The sequence below is a fragment of the Dama dama genome, chromosome 5 (genome assembly GCF_033118175.1).
Source record: "Dama dama isolate Ldn47 chromosome 5, ASM3311817v1, whole genome shotgun sequence".
Lineage (NCBI taxonomy): Eukaryota > Metazoa > Chordata > Mammalia > Artiodactyla > Cervidae > Dama > Dama dama.
In genome coordinates, this window is record NC_083685.1 from 66,913,291 (window position 1) to 66,928,138 (window position 14,848).

Sequence of the window (14,848 nt, forward strand, 5' to 3'; positions counted from 1 at the left end):
ATGGCTTCCTTTCCCTCCCTTCCTTCCATTCTTCCTTCTCTTTATAGAGAAAGGATGTGCTTACACAGGGATGGAACTTATGCAAGTCAATAGCATTTATATGTACAAATTGCAAGGGGGCTTTTCGTCAATGAATTTGTAATTTCACTTGTACATACTGATTAATGGCAAGTAATCAGCAAAGATATCTTAGCATTTAGTACTAATATCACTTATTTTCAACCTGATCTCAAAGCCACCTGAGCCATACCCTAAAAATATGACTAATATGTAGAGATAATTTCCAACAGCACACATTTTGAGTGGTAAAAGAATTTAAATAAACAAATTTAAAATTGAGTTCCAGAGGGACTAATTAATTCATTCATTTAACACATATTTATTGAATGCTGATTCCACACTGCTAGGCATTTGGGAATACAGAAATGAACATGATAGACAAAGTCCCTGCCCCCATGGCACTTACAGTCTCGCGTGCATGTGCGCACACACACACACACACACACACACACACACAAATAAACAAAACCATGAATTTCAATTAAGCATGATAGAGGACTAAGAAAGAAGTAAAAGGTGCTATGGGAGACACGTTGCAGGAGTAATGAACTTAGTCTAGGGGGTCGGGGAAGGCTTCCCCAAAGGAGAAGTGTGGATACCTCTGGCAGGACGAGCTTTAGCATGGCCTTTCTGGGTGGCATGTGCTCCTTTAAGGCCAAGATCCTCTACGCTTTCGGCCTCATCTGCCATTTTAAAGCTCTTGCTTTCAATCGCGGAGCCACCTCTGTTGATAGTTGTGCTACTGCTTACAAACTGTTTGCTCTGAGTTGAAGTTTTACCACTGGAAGAGCCAAATTCCTCTAAGGCTGGAACACCAGATTCTAAGCCTGTCTTACCGTCAAACTCGTGTAACTTATGGGTGAAGAAACCATCATTGTTTCTAGAAAAGAAATCATCTAGGTTACCCCTCACAGACAAAGTACGGTGCCAGTCTAAGTCTGCATCACCACAGTCAGAACCATCTTCAGACTTTACCACTTCTTTGGTCGTTTCTGTGTGACCGTCAGCATTTGTAACAGTCTTTGTAATGACTTTAGAGCATGAACGACGAGTGGTGGTTGTGTGACCAGAGGAGACCCCCTCATTACCAATCAGAAGCTCTTTTTCTCCTTTAGTAGTGACAAGTTTACCTGTGTGGAACTCTTTCTTTATCCCTGAACTTACACTTCCTTCCTCTCTAAAGGTACCCCAGTCTGGGCTGGAAGGCCTAGTGTTCCCATGACCTGAGCTATCTGGCCTAAAACTTGAAGATCCAGAGCTTCCAGTATTCCAGGTGCCAGCACTTCCAGGCTCGGGGCGGCCGGTGTTCCAGGTGCCAGCACTTCCGGGCTCGGGGCGGCCGGTGTTCCAGGTGCCAGCACTTCCGGGCTCGGGGCGGCCGGTGTTCCAGGTGCCAGCACTTCCAGGCTTGGGGTGGCCGGTGTTCCAGGTGCCAGCACTTCCAGGCTCGGGGCGGCCGGTGTTCCAGGTGCCACTACCTCCAGGTCCATAGCTCCCAGGGTTCACATTTCCAATACTACTGGTTCCAGGCCTCCTGGGCCTTTCTGGTGCTAATCCTGTTCCTTGAGATACAGAGTCTCCTCTGGCATGTCCGTCTCCACCAAAAGTTTCCAACACCATTTTCGTCTGCTGCATTTCCAACAGTGCCTTCCATTCTGAAGGGACCTCTTGAAGCTGCTTCTTGAACTCTCTAGAAACAGGGCCTGTAACTGCACTCATTTTTATCAGTGGTAAGTATTGAACGTCTCTAGAGGGAAGTAAGTCTATGGCAATAACCTGTTCAAGTTTCTTCTGCTGATCTTTATAGTCCTCCAGATCTACCTTATGTTCTAGAGCCCTACTGCATGACCCTTTGCAAGATCGGATCTTAATATCAATGTCCACCTGGAGAAAGGGAGGAAAGATAAAGAAAAAAGGTAGCTGTAAATGAACTGCCTGTTGAGTTCTTAGTAATTAACTTACTTTTTGGAAATTGGTTTTACTTGTTTGACTAGGAGACCTACCAACCAATACTCCATCCTCAGTGGAAGAAACACTGGGTATCGTAAGGCTGGCCAGGATAAGCAATAGGAGCTATCTGGATGTATCTTATACTTAGAACAGATCAAGAGGAAAGTACTATTCCCTCCAAAGGAAACATTAATGATGTGATCCTCTGTGAGACTGAAGCTGAAGACTCAGAGACACGGTGGTGTTAGGGACCAGCAGGGCTTGGAATAATACAAGCAGAGACTGAATATTTGCTTTTGAAATTACAATTTTACATGCCCTTGGAAATTTTACTTAATAGCACTGAGCTTGTTTTTTCACCTGTAGAGTGGATCCATAATACCTACTTTGTAGGTAGGTAATAGCTATAACACATTGCTCTATGTAAAGTAGGCATTTAATGAATGACTATTGCCTTCCTTTCCTTGCTACTCAAAAACAAGGAAATCTGAAGTCAGAGCCACATAGTTACTCACCTCCAATCGTTTCATATCTACCAGTTGATCTCTGACATTTTTCTGCAGAAGGTTGATATATTGTACTTGTTCTATGACTTTGCGCCTCAGGATCTCAATTCTGCTTCTCAGATCTTCTGATACTTGGTTAAATGTATTATCATTGTCTGAAATGGTAAATATGGATACTGAAGTAGCTGCTGAGTGATTTGCTTGTATTAGTCAGAAAAAGAAGAAAGTTTGCTTATGGATATTCCCCATTTTACTTCTATAATAGTTTCTTCTCTGAACATTTAATTTGTGATTTTCAAATCTATTAGATGTTTGATATTTGGACAATATCCTGCAGTCATCCATGAATATCAATTAAGGTGCATTCTTCAAGTAAATCTCTGAAATTTTAAAGGTATAATTGAGATAAAATAATGTTTAATCATATTCCAATTATTTCATTATATCCTTAATCAAGGAACTTGAATATATTCTTGGATTTTCTTACTGAAAAGGTTTTCTTCCCAGCTATAGGTTTGAAATTGTTTGTAAACTTTCTTTTTTTATAAGTCAGCAGGATCATTCACTTGCCAGTTGCTCTTGCTCCATAAAATTAATTAGCTGAGTCTCCCAATGATATAAAGAGTGAAGGCAAGGTTTCATGAGCTGGAGTCTTACTGCTCATGCCCAGAGCAAGTCTGAAGTTTCCTGGTCCTAATGAGACTTAGTGCTAGGCCTGGGAGAAAGAGACAGCATGACTCCATATTTTAAAAAAAGCAAAACACTTCATAAGAAGCTCAGTGGAGTCTGAATTGCACTCCCAGCCCCCCCACATGAGAGTTTTGTGCCTTTGGGCAAGTCCCTTGATCTCTCAGTACTTTCCTTTGTAAGGCAGAAACAGAAATATCTACTCAAAATGTTGGGCTCATCTTATTTGCAGAATATACTCTTGAAAAAGAACACACTTAAATTCTAGTCTTCAGTCCAAAATTCTGACTGACTTTGTGACCTAAAATAATGCTAAACCAACTTGTTTTACATGACAAAAACAACTAAAACAAGGTCCCTCCTTAAAATTCAGGGATATCATAAAGATATGTGTTTCTACTTAATGTAACCTGGAATAAAATCACAGTTGTTACAAAGAGACACCCTATCTATTTCTGATTTTTGTTGTTTTTGTTGTATGCAGTAACTGTAATACTTACTGTTAGCTTTGGCAAAATCCCCTCCCAAAAGTTCCACTATGTTCTTGGTCAGTGTATTAGAGTCTTTATTGTTCTTCTGATAATTAAATAGTGAATCTCTTAGTTTATTTATTCTGCTTGTAAAATCTTGATTGACTTCATCAATCAACCCTTTCATCCTGCAGCCAGAAGGGCATTTTTCACCCTGGAAATGAGTACGAAAATTTAAGAGTCTATCTCTAGAAATGGACTTATGGGTGCCAAGGGGGAGGGAGGGTGGAGGAGGGATGGATTGGGAGTCTAGGATTAACAAGATGTAAATTAGTATATGCAAGATGGGTAAACAGCAAAGTCCTACTGTATAGCACTAGGGACTATAGTCAATATCCCGTGATAACTCATAATGGAAAAGGGTGTGACAAAGAATACACATATGTATTACTAAGTCACTTTGCTATATAACAGAAATTAACACAATATTGTAAATTGACTACACTTCAGTAAATTTAAAAAAAAATTAATAAAATAGTCTGTCTCTCAGATCCAGTAAAATTTTGCAGGTTTCCGTGAGCCCCCGCTGTTCTCCTCTTCAGTCTGTTCAGATCATTTCTTGACCTAAAATACTTTAAGAGGGCTAGTCAGAGATCATAAAGAAATTTTGGAATGAGGGTCTGCTTAACCGCAAATTAGGACCCTTGAAATCTGGAGGCCCTAGTACTCAGGTTCCTAGTACTTTCCTGAACATGCAACTAAAATCCAACCTGTTAATCCCACCAATGACCCAGAGTCTGGGAGGTAATTTAAGCAGTGCTCTCAGGCCTAGGTTCTCTTCCATTTGTCTTCTTTTATTTGCTATGTAGTTTAGTTAGGTCTTTTCCTACTAGACGAGTTTTCAGTGGCCTGAAGTGGCAGCTGGCATGCACTGCCAGCAGGCCAGGAAGGACGTCCTGATTCGACCCATGTGCCCAGGAAAGGACTCTCCTGCCCCCGTCCCCGTGCCCATGGCTCACCCAGTCTTCATCAGCGCAGAAGGGCCAGCCTGTCTCTTTGCAGGTAGATTGCTGTCTTTCCACAAGTCTTGGGCCACGCACCCCTCCTCCTTCAGCTAGAAATTCACTACTGGCAGGATCACTACCATCTGCTGCCTTTAAGGATTTATAAACACACACAAAAGAGAGAGGTGATCTTTAAGCAGATAAAGAGGAGACACTAGCATGCCTATAAATTCTGAGCAAGGGATCCAAGGAGCTCTATAAGCTTCAGTTTTCTTATCTTTTGGGTGAAAATCCTTAAGGTCCATTTTGTGGAGTTGTGAGGTTAAAGGAGATTAGTGAATAAACCTTAACTGTGTTTGACACTAATGAAACCTTTAGTAAATGTTAGGAGTTTTAAAGGATCTGTTATAAAAGAAAAATTATTTGAATAAACAAACAGTTAAAATTTACTTTTACATTTTCATTCATATCTGGAGATAGAAAAATAATGGAGAAACTCAAGAGTTCTCTCTCCTCTAACTCCTGTTTTAGTAGGAAAAAACCTATACTTCAGGTCTATGTCTCCTTCAAATATCTGCAATGACCTTATGGGTCCAAAATTTGAGCAAGCATATACTGAGGACACATATGTGGCCAATTCAGACTCAGAAATGCTTTTGGGGTTACTCACGTAATAATTTCTTTTATTTGAAATGAAAAATATACTGAAAGAAAAAAAATGGTCCAAGATTGACAGCTTTTTTGGAACATCTTGTAATTAAAAATACAAATTTAAAAAAAATTTCTGTTGTGATCAATGAGTGAAATAGGATATATAAATATTCTTCCAACTAGATGTTATAACTTAATACATCAATGTTGATTTTAGGTTTTAACTATTTTTATTGTGTACCACCAACTTGCAGGGAGTTTTGTGACTATCTTAATCTCAGTAGTTTATTTATGTTACAATTTTATTTATTTATTTTCTCTGTGCTGGCTTTTCTCTAGTTTTGGGAATACTCTCCACTTATGGTGTGCGTGGCTGTGGGTTCTCTTGTGGAGCACAGGCTCTAGGGCTTTCCGGCTGCAGTAGTTGTGGTTCCCAGGCTCTAGAGCACAGGCTCAGTAGTTCTGGAGTATGGGCTTAGTTGCTCTGCGGCATGTGGGATCTTCCCAGACCAGGCATTGAACCTGCATTTCTTGCATCTCCTGCATTGGCAGGTGAATTCTTTACCACTGAGTCACTAGGGAAGCCCTTAGTAGTTTATTTTTATAATTAGTATTTTCTGTCTCATTAAAAACAAACCAATAATAGTAATGTGAATTCGCAATCAAGAGCAATTTATTTAAAGGAACAAGTACAATCTTTTTGTTTAAAAAAAATAAAATTATAAATTTAGACATACTTTGGAATAAAATGGCAAGATAATAAAAACAGGCAAAAATTAGATATTTATGCCAATAGTGGAGAAATAAATGAAATTTATGCATTATGCAAAATATAACTTTAGCAAATGACATTAGTCTTATTTCCTAAAAAAATGGTTATTTATTGCTTACTGTAAGGGAGAACATTATGTTAGGAATACTCTTTAGTTTCTTCTACTCTGGTAGGGTTTATAAGCAGTAAAGAGAAAGAAATAAGCCAGGATAGTTCACAGCCTGGAAGTAACTGAATTTTTAGAATAGATTTATCATGTTTTCATAAGATTAATGTGTTTCAAAAGTATTGTTGAATGAAGTTTCTCTTCTTTTGTGTAGATCTCTGTAGTCAAACTTTAGAAATTATTGCAATATTTGTGATTATCTTAAAAGAATACAATTGCTTCCAAAAAGCATATTGCTTTATCAATTAATCTCTTCTGATTTTACTGTGTAATATGTTTTCAAAAAATAGCTAATTTTCTTTTGTTTGTCTTAAACACAAAAGCAAACTTTTAGAAAAGCTACAGTAAACCATTGTTCTGCTTGTTATGGGCAAATAGAAATTAATAATTAGGTTAAAAATTCTTATCATAAGAATATTCTGTTAGCTAGCAATCCCAAGGCTTTACAGCAACAAAGATAGCAAAGACTTCTTCTCTTTAAAACAAACAAACAAACAATATAAAACCAAGCTACAGGTGCAGAAGCTTCCCTTGTGAATTTATACACTTTGGTCCAGCTAAGTCTGTCTCTTAGGATTATATTCCCTGTATTCTTGAGATGTCAGTCCCATCTGGGAACTTGCCTCCACAGGCTACAGTTTATAAAGCCAGCAGTGTGTGATGACATACACATAGCTGACTCAGACCTGCAAGCTCTTTGTGGAAAAAACACCAGAGAGAAAGAGAAAAGGCAGATGGCTAACAAACACATGAAAAGATGCTCAACATCACTCATTATTAGAGAAATGCAAATCAAAACCACAATGAGGTACCATTACACGCCAGTCAGGATGGCTGCTATCCAAAAGTCTACAAGCAATAAATGCTGGAGAGGGTGTGGAGAAAAGGGAACCCTCTTACACTGTTGGTGGGAATGCAAACTAGTACAGCCGCTATGGAAAACAGTGTGGAGATTTCTTAAAAAACTGGAAATAGAACTGCCATATGACCCAGCAATCCCACTTCTGGGCATACACACTGAGGAAACCAGATCTGAAAGAGACACGTGCACCCCAATGTTCATCGCAGCACTGTTTATAATAGCCAGGACATGGAAGCAACCTAGATGCCCATCAGCAGATGAATGGATAAGGAAGCTGTGGTACATATACACCATGGAATATTACTCAGCCATTAAAAAGAATTCATTTGAACCAGTCCTAATGAGATGGATGAAGCTGGAGCCCCTTATACAGAGTGAAGTAAGCCAGAAAGATAAAGAACATTACAGCATACTAACACATATATATGGAATTTAGAAAGATGGTAACGATAACCCTTTATGCAAAACAGAAAAAGAGACACAGAAATACAAAACAGACTTTTGATCTCTGTGGGAGAATGTGAGGGTGGGATATTTCAAAAGAACAGCATGTATACTATCTATGGTGAAACAGATCACCAGCCCAGGTGGGATGCGTGTGACAAGTGCTTGGGCCTGGTGCACTGGGAAGACCCAGAGGAATCGGGTGGAGAGGGAGGTGGGAGGAGGGATCGGGATGGGGAATATGTGTAAATCTATGGCTGATTCATATCAATGTATGACAAACCCCCCCCCCCAAAAAAAAAAGAAAGAGAAAAGGAAATAGAGAAGGCCATACCTGAACTGCACCCACCAAACTCAGGACCAGGCAGAGGTCCCTCACGGAAAACATCTCTGCCGTGGGTAGGGCTGACTCAAGAGGAGCACCCCAGCTGAAAGAAAGGAAGACTGCCTCCTCTCCCAGTCCCCATCCCATTTAAATCTGCAGGAGGTCTGATTAATCATTATCTTTGTCCCACTGAGACAGTCAACAAGCACCCTGCGTCCCTTGCTCCTTCTGTAAGGTTATTGTCCTAGAATTTCTTGCTCAATTCCCCAAGCTTGTTTGCTTCTGATAAGCTATTGCAAAGGTAGCCCAGTTCGTGGAAAATTCCACATTCCAGGAACAGGGTGACTTTGGAAATGCAAGGGGGAACATGGGAGGACCTACTATTGGAATACTTGAAAGAATACAGAGGGTGGCAGAGGCAGGCTAGCCATAGCCCACCAGGAGGTAGAGATTTGACAACTGAGGTTTCAGTTTACATAGGAATGATGGTTGGTGGATCTGACTTTTGACTGACTGACGATGAACTGACCCTGAAGGGCTTCGATAAGCTTACTGTGAGCAGAGATGACTTCCCTCTATCCAGAATGGTTAGGACAGGCAGCCCCTGAAGCCAAATATCCTAGATTCATAATCCCAGCTACACCATTTCCCAGCACTGCTTTTGGACAAAGCACTCTACTTCTTTATGCCTCAGATTCTTCATAGTGATAACTTACCACACATTTTTATGAAGAATAAATAAAGCCCTCAGATTGCCACATAGTAAGTACTCAGTAAGTGTTAACAATTATTGGAAAACATAAAGTGCCATGAAAATACTATTTCTTTTCAGTTTCTGTGACTTTGGACCTGCTAATTTATTTCCCTGCTCTTTATCAGATTTTCCTTTCTAAGGAGTTGCCAGATTTAGCAAATAAAAAACTAGGATGCCCAGTTAAATTTGAATGTCAGATAAGCATCGAATATATTTTAGTGTAAATATGTCCCATGCAATATTTGGACATAGAATAAAAATTTATTGTTGTTGTTTATTTGAAATATATATTTAACTGGGCTGCCTGTGATATGTCTGTCAATCCTACCTTGTCTCAAATGCTGCTTCCTATGTGAAGCCAATCCTGATGGTAGTATAATAACCAAAAATTATTGAGTGTTTACTAAGTGCTGGGCACTTTGTTGGACACTTTACATAGTAACCTAATTTCATGTCTCCAATTGAAATCAGCCTCTTATTTTTTCATACTTCCTTAGACCATGTACCACTCATAATATTTAGTACTACAGGAACATTATCCATCTCATCCATTAAATCATAAACTGGAGAACTGACATATTTTATTGATCTTTATATTTTCCCCAGAAGGTACAGGACTTCACTGAACAAGAATGCATGAGTGAACTCCACTGTTGTGAAACTGACTGCTGTCTCCTTGGGCTCTGTGGGTGTGTGAAGCCTGATGTGAGTGTGTGAGAGCCCTGGTGCAAGGCAGAGCCCTCCTACACTGCCTACTCCATAGAAGGTTATTTGCCTAACCAGGCTCACCTCTGATGTGGCTTTCTAGGGTTTCTAGAGGCAGCTTCAGAGCTCAGAGAGAGCCCTAGAGCCTTATCTGGATTCTGGAGGGCAGTGATTCCATGGAAAACTGGGTTACACTTGTTTACAGAGGTTGAACTAGCAAAAAATGCCAGGAATATATAGGACCCAAGACTGACTTCCCCAGATGTTTTCCTCTGCCCAAAGGAAGTGTCTTTCTTGGAGGTGAACATGGTGTATGGAAAAAGTTCCCAGAGAGTAATCTGGTGAACTTCAGATGACTTGGTTGGACAGAATCTGATTGAAAGTAACCTGAAAGAAACCAGTTTGATTGAATGCCAGCACTCTGGTGCCATGTCTAGACATTTCCAAGGTAGCACCTGGGGCACCATCGTTGCTGTTCATGACTCCTTCAGGTATCTGCACATCTCACTCCCTTGCTTCATCTAGGTCTCTGGTCAGATAGCCCCTCTTTGGAGAGGCCTCTTTTTTTTCTTTTTTTTTTTTTATTATTTTTATTTTTTTTTTCCAGTGGGTTTTGTCATACATTGATATGAATCAGCCATGGATTTACATGTATTCCCAATCCCGATCCCCCCTCCCACCTCCCTCTCCACCCGATTCCTCTGGGTCTTCCCAGTGCACCAGGCCGGAGCACTTGTCTCGTGCATCCCACCTGGGCTGGTGATCTGTTTCACCATAGATAGCATACATGCTGTTCTTTTGAAATATCCCACCCTCACATTCTCCCACAAAGTTCAAAAGTCTGTTCTGTATTTCTGTGTCTCTTTTTCTGTTCTGCATATAGGGTTATCGTTATCACCTTTCTAAATTCCATATACATGTGTCAGTATGCTGTAATGTTCTTTATCTTTCTGGCTTACTTCACTCTGTATAATGGGCTCCAGCTTCATCCATCTCATTAGGACTGGTTCAAATGAATTCTTTTTAATGGCTGAGTAATATTCCATGGTGTATATGTACCACAGCTTCCTTATCCATTCATCTGCTGATGGGCATCTAGGTTGCTTCCATGTCCTGGCTATTATAAACAGTGCTGCGATGAACATTGGGGTGCACGTGTCTCTTTCAGATCTGGTTTCCTCAGTGTGTATGCCCAGAAGTGGGATTGCTGGGTCATATGGCAGTTCTATTTCCAGTTTTTTAAGAAATCTCCACACTGTTTTCCATAGCGGCTGTACTAGTTTGCATTCCCACCAACAGTGTAAGAGGGTTCCCTTTTCTCCACACCCTGGAGAGGCCTCTTTTGACCACCCTACCTAAAGGGCAGCCACCTTCACATGCTATTCTTTTAACCTGAGTTGGTTTTCATTCATTCTATTTTATCACTACTGGATGGTATAGATGGGAAAGTTGTTTATTTTTTGTCTCTTCCACACTAAGTTCCTGAAGCTGAGGCACACTGCCTAGTACAACGCCAGGCATAGAATAAGTGCTATTAAGTATAAACAGAAAGTTCCTGTGTCATGTCTCCAGTGCCAGAGTTCCCTAACCAAGCACTTTTGGGGGACTCTTCAGCCTGGCACTGCAAGAATGAGCACCAGGTGAGGTTCTTCATCTCGTGTGTGTGCTGAGTCGCTTTAGTCATATCTGACTCTTTACAACCCTATGGACCCTATGCCACGCTCCTCTGTCCATGGGGTTCTTCAGGCAAGAATATTGGAGTGGGTTGCTGTGCCCTCCTCCGGGGGATCTTCACAACCCAGGGATCAAACCAGCATCTCATATTTCCTGCCGTGGCAGGTGGGTTCTTTATCAGTAGCACCACCTGGGAAGCCCTCTTTATCTCACAAACAAGCCTTGTTATCAGCCATGGAGAAGCAGGTTCTGCTTAGACAGAAAGGCATGCAGGTGAATAGGCAAGAATAATACAAGGAATATCATTTTTTTTATTGAGGTGTAGATAATGTCCAATGTTATGTTTCAGGTATACAACATATTGTTTCACAATTTTTAAAGATTATAGCCATTTACATTTATTATAAAATATTGGCTATATTCCTATGTTGTACAATATATAGGAGTATAATTTTTTAAAATCATATGACAATAAGGATATCTTTACAGGAGTAAAAATGGGGAAAAAATTGAGAATTTTCCAATTTCTTAAGCCAAAACCACTCTGTATTGCATTTTCCCCACAGATTACTATATTCTATTTTCTTTAGCGCTAATGAAATAAATGTTTCCTTCATTAATATAATTTTCCACAAATTACAAGTATCTAAATACAGAATTCACATATAAGTTATGCCATCACACCTGGCAGGACTAGAATAGTTTCTATTTGTATAATATATAATGTATGTAAAAAGAGTAGAAATTCTATAACTATAATTATGTTTCACTTTTAAACTATATCCACACATTAAAATTTATATAGGAGGGTAAAATACATAGCCAGTCATCTAGATATTTGCCCTTGTAGAAGCATAACTTTAAAATACAAATGAAGCAAAATAAAGCAACCCTCTGCTTTCTTTTGAATGGGGTATTTGTCCTTACTGGGGCCACATCCCAGAAAGGAGAACATCCCTTCCTTCCCCAATTTATTTTAAATGTATTGAATTCTGAATTCAGTTCATTTATTCATTTGTTGAGAATAATAAACATTTATTGTATATCTGCTATTTGTCAGTCCTGCATGCTATGTTCTTGAGATAGAAAAGCAAATAATGTGTAGTCTTGTACATTCAAATTGCTTGCAGTTGGGGAGCAAATAAATATATGTGCAGCTAAGAAATTAAACCATATAAAATTGCCATTTTTGTAGATCAAAATGATTAATGTCTCAATTTCACTTGGTTTAATCTGATACGAAACAATGGGAAAAATCCCATGAGGTAAGTTCAAAGTACTATTTGAACACAAAGCAGAGATTGAAACAGTGTTTCTGCATTACTTCATGTCATATTTTTTATAAAATATTCCTTAAAATATCAGATTTAATTCATGTCTAAAAATGAAAGATACCTCTTAAAAATAGTAATTACATCTTTGAGCATAAAAACTTGTATGAATGTGTATCTTTATTAGTCTCCTAATAACAAGAACATGACGGTACTTTGACAGGAAATATTTTGTTAAAATAGTATTTAGTGCACAATTGGAAAGTAGCACAATTAATTTTTATATTTTAAAGTGTCTGAATTACAAAAATATAAAAGATCCTGGCACTTATACTACTCTTTTGGCACTTCTGGCTCAGGTTTTTTTTTCTTTCTTTTTTTGCCTCGGGTTTTGATAGCAGTGACTGTTCTATAAAGGATTTACTGGAAAATGTTGGCAAGGCTACTTAGCTTTGTGTATCTTATTTTCTCTCCTTGTTTCCTGAATTTCAAGCAAAATTGCAAAAGCTTGTTTTTTACCAATCTGCTTACTGTGAAAGGTGAATAGATTAGTATGACAATCTATCTGAAAGTGACTAATGGGCTTTATACTTTCAGAACTCATCAATACTCTGACTGCAGATGGTTTTCCTGAAAGTTACAGTTGTAGAAAGAAGATGAGAATTTCCTTAAATATACAGAAATGATTCTGAGCTATACTTATGAAAGTGAGGATGGAAAAAAAGAGTTCTTGATCATTCCTGATATTCCATCACAGTGTGTTTCTCTTTAATCTCTTTATTCATGAAAGAAATCTACTTTATTTTTTAAATTAAACTATCCCCAGATTAATAGCCATTTAATTGAATTTTTTTAGCATTTTTGGAATTAAATTTCATAATTTTCCAATAATAAAATAATCATTTTCTTTTTTTGTTCTTATGCATGATTTTCATGGTCTTTTACTTAAGTACTTTTAATCAAGTTTCCACTAAGTCATTGTGTGTGTGAGACACATGTATGTATGTGTGAGGAGTGCGTGTGAGAGAGAGGTAAAAGTGAGGTCCCTTAAGTGTTGTCACTGCTTCATTTCCTTTGGTTTTGAACCCAGGTCTCCTGAATTGCAAGCAGTCTCCTGTATTGCAGGTGGATGCTTTATTGACTAAGCCACCAGGGAAGCCCTTTTAACTGTATTATTGATTAAATAATTCATTTTTCAAGATTAATCAATTTTACTTACAGTATGCTTAGCTAAATTTTGCTGGATATATCATTTTTTGTTGAATGTGTATTAAAGTATAAATGGTATTTTTGAAAAATAAAACCATTATGCAGGTGAATAATCAAGTGATGTGTTAATATCAATAACATGAATTTATCTCAACATCATATAGCTTAAATTCATTTAATTTGGCACACTTCTCTGCTGATTTCATTGAGGTTCTTCTATTAAATATGGCAAACATGATCTATCAGTTGGTATTTATTTAATAGTGATGTATTGAGATCCGGGAAAAGAGTATCTGTAAGGTATTTAGACTTTTCATAGCAAGGAATTTATTAAAATTATGGTGTAATTTAATTATTAAGACTGATTTACTTCTCCGTGATTCTTCTTGAAACCTGTTTTTAATGGAAAATTTTATAGTAAAAAAAAAAAAGAAGGCATTTGGGTAAAATTTTGCTTAGACAAAAGTCAACAAAAATAAGTATGGAGCACTGAAACCCAAATTGACAAGTATACCACAGTGTATTTGTCTAAACAGTCAAGTTCATGAACTTGGGAATAGGGAAAGACTAAGAAACTGTTACCAAAACTGACTAAGGAGATATGACAACTAAATGTAGTGTATCCCAGATCAGACCCTGGAACAGAAAAAAGGGCATTAGTGTAAAAACTGATGAAATCTGAATAAAGCATGGAAGTTAGGTAAGAGTAACTACTAGGGTTGGTTTCTTAAGTTTTGACAAATGAGCTGTGGTGATATCAGATGTTTAACATTAAAGGAACTGGGTGATAGAGATAGGGGACTGTCTGTAGTATCTTCTTTTCTGCAAACAAAAAATAATTTGGAAATTTTAAATGTATTAAAATATATGGGTCAAAAAATTAAAGTTTTAAAATTATGTTTCCAAACTTAACCAACATTAGATTCAAATCTCATGCAACAATACCAATCTTAACAGCACAAAGCAATTCAATTTTGTCTTTGTCTCTGGAGCAGTTTCATATATGATCTCATTTGACGCTTCCCATAGCTTTGTGGTATAAAAAGAGAAAATTAGGAAGGAAAACATTTCCAGTACAAGGTCACTTAAATGTTAGGTCATTTTTTTCTAAGTCACACTTTAACTAGTCATCCCTGGGGATTTGAAAGAGGTCACATTCATGGCAGAATAGAATCTGTCCTACTCTGTTTATTTAGGAAGGGTCAACATTCAGGTTTATTCAGGGAGGGTTCCCATCTACCTTGGCTTACTTCATGCTTTTAAGTTACCAGCAGAAGCAAACCTAGATAAGGACTTGGGAAATGGGAGAGAGGGCCAAGAATACTGGATTTGGGATTT

The 14,848-nt window shown here is 38.3% G+C and overlaps 1 protein-coding gene across 1 annotated transcript; it reads right to left on the reverse strand.

Moving 5' to 3' along the window:
• Positions 1–615: 615 nt before the first annotated feature.
• Positions 616–7,960, reverse strand: FGA (fibrinogen alpha chain). The gene is made up of 5 exons (XM_061140914.1): positions 7,907–7,960; positions 4,693–4,827; positions 3,704–3,887; positions 2,526–2,671; positions 616–1,944 (listed from the first exon to the last, which is right to left on the reverse strand). The coding sequence occupies exons 1-5, from the start codon at positions 7,958–7,960 to the stop codon at positions 616–618; spliced, it is 1,848 nt and encodes a 615-aa protein (XP_060996897.1).
• Positions 7,961–14,848: the final 6,888 nt, after the last annotated feature.

Coding starts and splice junctions, on each gene's coding strand:
- FGA (XM_061140914.1), bottom strand. CDS start 7,960: ATGTTTTCCGTGAGGGACCTCTGCCTGGTCCTGAGTTTGGTGGGTGCA. Junction 4,828..7,906: donor GTTTGGTGGGTGCAGTTCAG/GTATGGCCTTCT, acceptor AAATCCTTAAAG/GCAGCAGATGGTAGTGATCC. Junction 3,888..4,692: donor TCTGCGCTGATGAAGACTGG/GTGAGCCATGGG, acceptor ACTCATTTCCAG/GGTGAAAAATGCCCTTCTGG.